The sequence below is a fragment of the Ochotona princeps genome, chromosome X (assembly GCF_030435755.1).
Source record: "Ochotona princeps isolate mOchPri1 chromosome X, mOchPri1.hap1, whole genome shotgun sequence".
Classification (NCBI taxonomy): Eukaryota; Metazoa; Chordata; class Mammalia; order Lagomorpha; family Ochotonidae; genus Ochotona; species Ochotona princeps.
This window is the reverse complement of record NC_080865.1, coordinates 80,577,817-80,588,400: the sequence shown is the minus strand read 5'-3', so window position 1 is coordinate 80,588,400 and position 10,584 is coordinate 80,577,817. Positions and strand designations below refer to the sequence as shown.

Sequence of the window (10,584 nt, the reverse complement as noted above, 5' to 3'; positions counted from 1 at the left end):
TTCCTAGGGCATAAGCATGGAACAAGATTGGAAGTGCAGCAGCGAGGCCACAAACAGGCTCATATTGGATATTGGTGCTTAAAGGTAGAAGGTTAGCTAGTAGAACCGTAACACCCACCCCCTTTCAGTATACATTTTAAAATATTAGACAAATGGTGGGAAAGAGCACATTAGAGACTTTTGGTACTTATGCCCCTCTACTTCATACCATCCAAATGAAAGCAACATACACAGCTTTCAGAGAGTCTGCTGGCTACCCACAGTGTTCCCTCTTGTTGGCTTTTTCACTGATAACCATTTACAGTCCTTAATAAACACATTGATATTCTTCCTACGCAAATTGTCCAGAGTTGCCACTGTGTCCCAGTCTGACCCTGTGTTTCCAAGTATTAGAGAATAGCAGTTTACACAGAAATAATGTGGTGGTATTATGCTCTTCTAGCCTTCATGGTTGAATTCAATGCTTAGCATAGGATTAAGATGGAAATCCATCTTAAGACAGCTTCACTCTCAATAGTCTGCGCAAAGCTCATAGTTTTCTTACTCTGTAGGGTTCCACTTAGAGTAAAACCATGGACCATGGTGCCTACTGGCCTGGCCAAAGCACTAGCCAAGGAGTAAGAAAGAAAGAGGCAAAAGAGAAGAGAATCAAAATTTCAGAAAACAGCCCTCAGGGTGAGTTAAGTGTAACTCTCTTGTCAGTACCTCTGATGGCTGGAGCAGTGCCTGACTCCTGAGGCTCCTGAGGCCATCACCTATCCGATGCTGAGTGCCCTGATACCCATCAGTGTTTGCAGGTGAGTTATTCCCAAGGTCTAGATGCATACTTGGAACATAGCAGGGTTCTTAATTATAAGCCCCAGCAGACATCTCTAATGACTTTAGGGGGCAAATGAATTCATGTAAGAGTTCTCTGTAGGTCAAATTCCCTGGAAAAGTGGGGGAACCAAGACCAAGTGCAGTGACCACCACACTACAGAACTAGTCTGGTTAGGACAGCACACATTTTGGCAGCTCTGGGCACTAGACATGGCAGCCTGCCCCTTTAGCACTATCAGAAATAAACAAGGGGACCTGGCACAACAGCAAAGTGGCTTAATCCATGCCTTGCGTGCTCTAGGATTCAAAATGGGTGTCAGACACTTTATGTCTTGGATGCTCCACTTCCCATCCAGCTCCCTGCTTGTGGCCTGGGAAAGCAGTCAAGGACAGCCCAAAGCCTTGGGACCCTGCAGCCACCTGGGAGACCCAGAAAAAGCTCCTGACTCCTGGCTTTGGATCGGCTCAGTTCCAGCCATTGCAGCCACTTGGGGAATGAATCAGTGGATAGAAGATCTTTGTGTGTGAATCTACCTTTCAAATAAAAACAAATCTTTAAAATAAAAAGAAGTAAAGGGCCCGGTGCGGTAACCTAGTGGAATCCCATCCAGCCCTCTGATATTACGTCTGGGAGAACAGCAGAAGACCCAAGTGTTTGGAGCCTTACTTCAAAGAAGACGAGGATGAAGATCCTGGTCCCTGGCTTCGCCTTGCCTCAGTACTGGCCATCACAGCCATCTGGGGGGTGAATCAGCAGATGGAAGATCAAAGATTTCTTTCCCTCTGTCTCTCTCTCTGTAGCTCTGACTTTCAAATAAGTATATCTTTAAAACTATTTTTAAAAAGTAAAAGGCAGTGATCTAAAATTGGAAAGGATGAAAGAAGGGGGCTCAGAGACAGGGCTCCTGGGAGCCTGTACTGCTCTCTCTAGACCAGGGTACTGAGCTGACCACAGATAAGCCTGGTTAGAAACTTCCTTTATTCCCCAGAAGAAGTCAATATAGGGAATGCTGACATCAGCTCCTCAGCCGATCTTGGATGACTTATGTCATACATGTAAGAGAAGGCAAAAGTTTAGCCCTGTGGAAGTTGTTGATCTGAAGCTTTTTCATTGTCTTCTTTCACACACGTCCTCATTTTCTGACTGCCGAGCACCTTTGAGGCAGGCATCATTGACCGTGGAGAACTCAGTGGCAGTTCAAGAGGTTCCGCAGCAGAGCAAGTTGATTTTTGACTGGTTTAGCTCCAGGCATTTGTAATAACTGCAAACAGGACCTTCTTCTTGACTACTCTAGTCCAACTCTCCAGGGAAAATGTTATGCAGGCATTATTGGATAAAGAACTGCCTTAGAAGGAAGTTCTGCCTTAGGCTTAAATGTATTCTATCTCAAAAGAATTGGAGGGTAGCAGGTTGGGCACACAGGGGCTAAGTCCAGCAGAGCCAAGCATTCTCTTTGGGCAGGAGTTTGAATTTTGGGCAGCATCCTAGTTGGGCAGGAGTTTGAATTTTTCTTATTACTTCAGAGATTCTGTTACATAGAGTAACACCAGACCCAAATAGAATTTCCTTTCATTTCATTTTTTAAAGGTGTATTTATTTATTTATGCATCACTCTATTTGAAATATGGAGAGAGAGGCAATCTTTCATTTGCTGGTTCATTCCTCAAATGCCCACAACAGCCAGAGCTGGGCTAGGCCCATCAGGGTCTCTCAGATGTGTGGCAGGGGTCAAGCAGTTGGGAAGGTGCCTTCTGAGGTGCCTTAGCATGGAGTTGAATTAACCAGAACTTGCACCCTAATACGGTATGTGAGCATCCCAGGAGGTGGCTTAATCTACTGTGTCACAATGCCCACCCCCTTTTCAACTGTCCCACTTCATGTATATTTCCTCAGGAGTAAAACAGAGAGAGGGGATACTGTTGAAGCACTCTCGCCGGCACCAGCTTGGTCAATATTGCTCATTGTTCCAATCACTTTTATCAATTTCGCTATTAAAATATTTGTACCTAGGGCCTTAATTTTCACCAACTGTTGACAAACCATTGAACTTAAATGCTAATATGTAATTGGCTTTCATGAACATTTTATCAAAGAACACAGTAGGTAGTATGTCCTGCTTTCAGCAAAAATTAAACACAGGAATGCTTGCATTTGCAAACAAAGAGACAGATGATTGATAAAGTGCTTAAATAACAAGTTTTTGTGGTGCATTTAATACCTAGCTAATGGCTAGCATTTCAGAACACATCCATCAAAGAAATCAATTCACACTTGCCTCACTGTCACACGCACAGGGCAGGTCTATTTTCTCTAAGGATCTTGTGGTTAGCTGTAATAGAAACAATAGGAACAAGAGTAAGATAGATGTTCCCATAGCTTTCTTTTCAATTTCCAACCAAATGATACCAAAGTTAGTCAGGTAAAGCAGTCCCAAATATTTGTGTACAATTTTGTCAGAAGCAAAGTGAGACATTAGGAAACATTTTCTTTTTTTAATGAACAAACAACTTTCACGCAGACTCTCTAGTATCACATTGTTATTACAACATAAATGAGCTGAAATGGTTTTTGTACATATTCAGAGGAAGGGAAACTATAAAGCAATCAAGCTTATAGAGGTAGTTGAACAGCAATACGGGGAAAGCATTACTTTAATTTCCCTTCAGTACAGTGCAAAAGTAAAATGGCCGCTTAACAAACAAATGGAAAACAAATACACATATGCATTTGCCACTGGTTCAGAGGTTTGCTTAATATTGGCATCCTGACACTACTAACGACTGCATAGAATAATGCAGCTAATTTATTTACGATAAGCTGATGATGTCGTATTAACCTGTTTGCTGTTTGCTATTTCAAAGTTGCTGTTTATTTTCATTAACAACAGATGCTTATCAACATTTCAAATGATGCCAAAGCTACAGTGTTGCTTTGTAAACGTTCACTAATCATGTTTGCTGTAAAACAAAAACAAAAACAAAACCCAAAAAACAACAAAAACCCAAAACAGCTACAGAGTCATGAAGCAAAAGCTTTAAAGTGACAGTAGGAACACAGATTACAGGCACTTCTCTCTGGAGGTTACCTTAGCATGTTTTAAACACCCATTTGTAAGTGTTAACTTCTTCATTTCACCTCTGGATGTACATAACCCAGATTATTAAATTGTTGAATAACCGCAAATGGGAGCTATTATTCTCAGATAAACTGAAAGTGCCCATCTTCTATGGCTCCTTTTCCTTCCCTCTGCATGTAGGAAGCAGAGCAGGTGGAAGCTTATGCCTCCAGCCATTTTTTAAAAAAAAAAATGTCTTCAATCATAAATCAAAATCTTGTTTCCTCAAGTTCCAGAAAAGAGCTGAAAGTCTGCACTTTTCCATAGTCTGGGCTGCCTTCCATTTGCGTCATGGCCACACACCCCTGCTATGATTCTGCCTTGGTGAGCACAAATGGATGCAAATTTACTATGTATGGAACTCACAAAATGAGGATTGAATCAAACTCCCATCTTGGCAATGGAGTGAGTGTGGAGGATACAGTCTGCAGGAGACTGCAGTCCAACGGTGTGTAGTCTGCTTACAAGGAGAGACCTCTGGGTGCTGTGAACCAGCCTCAAGCAGGCCACTGCTCCATTGGCCAGTCACCAGGGGGGACTGTGAGACCAGGCCAGTTCTACAGAACATGCTGGAGGGAAACACAGGTGCAATGGCTTGCCCCTTGCTGTTGAGGTGACACTAGGCTAGAACCAGTTGTCCCTCAGAAAAGGCAAATAGATGAACTCATCTATTCTCAGCCCCACTAAGCCAGGGGCAGGCAGTTCTTTCTTTGAGTTGTCTAAAACCAATTTTTTGTTTTTCTTTTCATTTTCTACATTTTGCTGGTTATTAGCAGCAGTAGTACAGTACAAAGCAGAAAGGCATGATGTATGCTTGTTACCTAGTATACACATGGCATGTATACATGTACACATAGTTACACACAGAGACAGAAGTAGTATATTAGGAAAAGACTGTTGTCAGTCATGCTCAACAGAAAAAAAGTAACACAGTAAATGACACTGGCTACCAAGGGGGTTATCTTGTCTGGGCCTACATTTACCCTTATGTTCTGTCTCTGTATGTTCATTCTTCTCTAGGTGATCAGCAAAACCAGTTTACAAAACTGATCAAGTCCAATGAATTACCCCATTTAAGTACATCCAAGAAAAGCAAAGCACATCCTGCCTCCCAACACTCCCATCACAAAACCTTGGGGGTACAGCAGCCCACATGCGTATCTGTCTAGGCTACCAAGAGGAAAGTGCAATTCTGCCTGGTGAAGATCAATATCTGCTGGAGATGAGTACTCACTCATCAAAGGGAGCCATTTCTGTGATGTGGAACTTTATTAACAAATCAAACTCAGGTGAAACAAAACATATATTGGGTAGATTAATTTTACTGAAGCTATGACTTTGTTTGGGGGCACCTTTGTGATTTCATTGTCAGGTATTTTTTAACAAAAAGTGTGGAATACAAACTATCTAAAATGCTGAAAATCTGCAAAGCAATCTGTTTATAATTAGCCTGGCCATTCCTTGGCTATGTTGTTTGGATGAAGTGGTTAACATAGCAGAGCCTCAGTTTTCTCACCCATAATATGGTAACTGCTGTCACCAGGTGAGTATGAGAAATAAATGCAATAACTTGGCTATGTGCAGGTCTCATGATTCATGACCTTATACATGGTAGCATCAGTACATTTCTATTAAATCTGTTCCATGATGTAAACACAAAATCCATAGATTAAAATCCAATCACCCAGGCATGGGCAAGATTCTAAATACATTTGGATGAACAGCAAGTGTTGGGTTAGTTATATGAATGGAGCTAGAATTTAAGATTTCCATTCTATCAGAAATTCCAGACCTCAAAGCAATGGTCCTTTTCAGCCCTTACTGAAATGGGGATAAGGTTACTGGTATGGGATTTAGTTCAAACTTCTGATGCTTCAAATCAACAACTGTGGTCTAAAAACTAATAGCATGGACTCTAACAAACACGTTTAAAGGGGCTGCAAGAGACTTCCATGTGTAAAGGCAGTGCTTAACAATTTATGCAAATATAGGCTCTGGCCAATATTCTGAAACTATACGCTCACAACAGCTAATATCTGGCCAGTCACCAGGTAGAAGACAGTGCCCCTCGTTTGCTGCTCCCTTGTGGTGTTTGCACAGCCAAGAGGTCTACACTTGCACATCTTTCTACTCCTTACTTGCGCGGTCTGGCTCCAAACATCAACCTGGTGACATAATGTTTTGACAACATAATCTTCATTAAGTAAGTATAGACAAGAGCTCCTGGTCTTTGTTTATTGTACCTGGATCATCTCTTTCTCCTTTGCCTGTTTTTGGCCACAGGTGGTGATGGAAGTCAGACTGATTGCCAGAAACATTACACTCTCACCTTCACAGAATAGAGGGGCTGTGAATAAGTAACACCATAGGTGTCCAACACCACATGGGGGAGAATATGCAGGCAAGTAAGAATGGTGCAATTCACTTGTTCCCTACACTAGTCTTTCAACTCTGGCATTATAACACTCCCATAATCAGGGTACTTTCAAGTTCTCCTGACACCAAAGGAATCAAACTAGCACCAAGCAAGCTATAAATATTCCCCCTCTGTACTGAGATATTTGGCTCTTCTGCAATTAGGAGACTAGACAGTGTTTAGAGGACAGCATGGACTAATTGTATGGTTCCCTTAAGAAGAGTTTAAGAGAGTTATATCCTATCTGGCTTTTTCACTTCTGATAACGAATAGTCCTTCATCAAATGTTTCCATATATGCTACCCCAGATCTTGATCAGAACCATGTATGGAGGTTGGCATTGGGGGCGGGAGGGGAGCAGTGGTACATGGCTATGATGTTTGGCGCCATTCCTTCTTAACAATTAAATCCTACTGTACCTAAAATCACATTTTCTAACTGCAGGGTAAGAAATTAGACACAGCTCTAATTATGTTGCTGAACCACAATGCCCATAAAACCAAAATGCCCTAATAAAAGATACTCCTCTGATTCATCCCTTCATTCTAGAAAAATAATTCTTGATCCCGCTTTGTATTTATATGCAAAGGATTATTTCATTTTACCCTAGCACATGCCATAATTGATGACAAATCCCTCAAATATTCTGTGTGGTTTCATTCAAATCAAAACAAAGAGTAGACTATATGAAGGGACGTGATCCTACATCACTCCAAACTTATCTTCAATATCCAATTGGACAGATACAGAAATAATCTAAAAGCTGGGATCAATATAGTAAAAAATAAAGTGTTGCTGTAATTATGGCATTGTTATGTATATGTACTGTAGAACTAATGTTACTTCTCTCTGGGCACACAGTAAACCACATGAATAAATAAAGCAACTGACTTCTCAATGATGTACACTTAAATAGTTACAGACACACTCGTAGAAAAAAAAGGATACAGTAGCGCAAAAAATAAATTATCAAAACTGAAAGAACTATGAACCTTATTTTACACAATACTCTATAAAACCTGAACCATTTGGGAATGAGACCTCAAGTCAATGACACAATGCAGCAACATTAGTATCTTTGTTCACATTTCATAGTCATCTATGAAAACAAAAAGATAAAAGAAAAGTCACCTTAAACTCTCAGAAGATTTTTAAATGAAGATCAACATATTTTTTTCTGGGCACTTAAACATCTCTACTGTTTATGTACCTGCACAGTATATCAAGAAGCATGTAGGACATAAAGTTTTACATAGATCACATTCTTTGGGTCTTTCAGTTTGACTTATCTCTGTGATTCAAAGCAGGTTAATTATTCTGCTTGATACCTCCTGCTGTTAAGATGTTATTGCAACTAAACATATTTACAAGAAGCCCCCTTTATGGCAGCGGGGGTGTGTGGGGCTCCTCTTCAGCCTCCACACTCACTAGTTTTGGTTTCGGGATATAAATGCCAGGACTCGCCGAATACCATTCAGCCTATCCTTCAAGGATCGCATTGCCAGGAATGGCAGCTGAGCTCGGCTTTCCAAAGGAAGGACTGCTAATATCCACCAACACCAGGCTGGACCATTCGGGTTAATCTGCAACAGAGAAAACAAAAAGGGTTCATCCTGTTTCCATGCAAGCACCATCAGGCTGCAGGTTTTCAAATGCAAGATAAATATCCCAGGTAGAATTGCTTCTGTGTGCAACAGAGACTGCTGATTGCCTCACTCACCAGCCCAGTTTCCCATTAATTTAACTTAGGAATATAGCTTTCCAGGGTAAAAAAATCCCAGAACCACGTCTCAGCCTCCTTTGAAGCTAGACATGGCCAAGAGATAGAGTTCTGACATAGCAGCTATGGAAGGGGGTGATGTGGGGAGCTGCTAGGTCCAGCTTTGGGAAGGAACCATGTGCCTCCACTTGGCTTTTTCTTCCCATTTCTCCTAGTTGGAACATGGATCCATGCATGATTGGCCTTCCTCAACACCATGGGAGCAGCATTTTTAGGAGGGTAGTGCTTCACAATGAAGGAGCCTGGGTCTCCGAATGTTGGCTTGGAGCTAAGCTGACCTGACCATAGAGGAATTGGTCATTGGCTCCTGTATCCCTGTATCTTTTTTTTTTTTTTTTTTTGGATTTTGGTAAGCAAACCAACATCTTAACAGATACATCATGCTTCCTAACCAGGGTGATTTTTATGAGCTACAATAGGCATTGCCCAGTCTTCCCACATCTCAGATCTCTGTTTAGATCCTTTGGACAGGTACACTCAACTGGCAGGCCTTCAATCCATGATCCATCAGGCTGTACATGTCTTTAAACACTCAATTCCTGTTCCTGCTTAGACTGAAGGCCATAGTTGCACTACCCATGCCAGATGCAGAGCCGTGGCTATCTTTTCTCCCAAAGCCAAAGGCTGTGATGGCTAGGCCCCAAAGAACAACAACCCCACTCAGTACAACTTCTGATCAAAAGCCACAGTCAACAAGTGAAAAGTACAAAGTCATTAGTTCAGCAGAAATACAGAATGCCAAGGGCTTTCAGCAACAATCAAATTGAAAGATTTCACTCACCTTGACTGCAATGTAAATTAAACATACACAATCTCCAAAACTAACAAAGAAATGAGAGAGAAGAATGAAATACCATTATATTCTTAGAATTGTACCTATTAGGGACAAGCATAGTGGCATATAATGCTAATCCTCCACCTGTGGTGCCGACATCCTATACAGGTACCTAGTCATAGCTCTCTACTTTCAATCCAACTCCCTACTAATAGCCTGAGAAAATAGCATAGAGCAGCCAAAGTCCTTAGATCTCTGCTTTCATATAGGAGACTTGGAAGAAGCTCCTGGCTCCTGGCTTCAGACTAGCTCAGCTCAAGCAATTGTAGCCATTTGGGGAGTGAACCAGTGGATGGAAGAAATCTCTATCACTTTTTCTCTCTTTGTAATCCTTTCAAGTAAAAATAGACGAACATTTTAAAAGCAGAATGCTGTCTATGAGCTACATTGAATTGACTTGCTTTGAATTAATAGCATATTAATATGTATTAGATGGTCAAAAATGTATTAGCTGCGTTAGATAGCCATAAAAATCCATTCACATTACAAATGCATTTCTGTCCCTAAGGTCGCTTTTCAAGAAAATCCTATTTGCTCCTGAACACACATCTTAGACACTGCTGACTTACTTTTTACTAAGCCTGAAATAAATGTTCTTCTCACATTAGGTCATTGCTTTCAGGCCCGTGGAGAATCATTCTGGTCAAACTACCCACACCTAGGATTCTAGAGTACCAGGTTGCTTCATTTGATTCTTCCTTAATCTCCCCGTCTTCTATGTTCACCCGTGCCTCTCACTTCATCTTGTGATCAGTGATGAACAACAGACTGACTTTCTGAACTTTATTTCCCGGAATCAATAATAAAGAGAATGAAAGTGATATCAATAATTGTGGGGCAGTTTCCAAGAAACCCCCTCCTAAGGCTTAGGAGAGTCCTAGGTGTGGGCCTCTGGATCTGCAGTGACCAGAGAAAATGGCAAGCATTTTGTCCTGTGCTTTTACCAGGTGCTGCCCCCATCAACACAAATGTCAGCGGAACCAACAATGAAGCAAGCAAAACGCAAGGTTTCAGCTTTCAGTGTCACTCTGCCCTTGTGAGTCATACGGTGGCATCTGTGTTTCCTCTGGGGGAAGATGCTGTTTATCCTTGCTCTATCTTTTTTGCCTGACACAGAAAGAATGCTTCCCAGAAGGTGAAGTGGAAAAATGAAGCTTGATCAAGAGCTTACTCAGAGTTATGCAGTAGTCCTGAGTCACAACGACCCAGAGCCAGGAGCCAGGTCACTGGCTAGCGCTAACTGGCCTTTCACGCTTCAAAGCTCAGGATGCTGTCTCATGACACAAAACGAGCCACTACTGTAGCTCTGGGGGAAAGCAAGACATCTTATTTATCCACCTAGTTTAAACCAATGCAGCCCCTTTGGTAAATGTTTTTTAAAGGTGTATTGATTTATTTGGAAGTCAGAGTTACAGAAAGAGACAGGTATCATCTGCTGGCTCACTCCCCCAAAGGCAGCAACAACCAGGCTGAACCCAGGAGCCAGGAGCTTCTTCTGGGTTTTGCACATGAATGCTGAAATCCAAGTACCTGGATCCTCTTTCATTTTTCTGCCCTCAGGCATTTTAACAGGGAGCTACATTGGAAATGGAACAATCAAGAGTTGAACATGCAACTC

At 41.6% G+C, this 10,584-nt stretch overlaps 1 protein-coding gene across 6 annotated transcripts in view; it reads right to left on the bottom strand.

The window, feature by feature from the left end:
• Nucleotides 1-6,752: 6,752 nt before the first annotated feature.
• Nucleotides 6,753-10,584, bottom strand: part of LONRF3 (LON peptidase N-terminal domain and ring finger 3) — a 36,650-nt gene continuing 32,818 nt past the window's right edge. For all 6 annotated transcript variants that reach the window (XM_058658274.1, XM_058658273.1, XM_058658277.1 and 3 more), the window contains one exon: nucleotides 6,753-7,934. In XM_058658274.1, coding sequence (XP_058514257.1) covers nucleotides 7,779-7,934 — 156 coding nt within the window. In that variant the 3' untranslated portion in view covers nucleotides 6,753-7,778. The remainder of the gene's footprint in view (nucleotides 7,935-10,584) is intronic.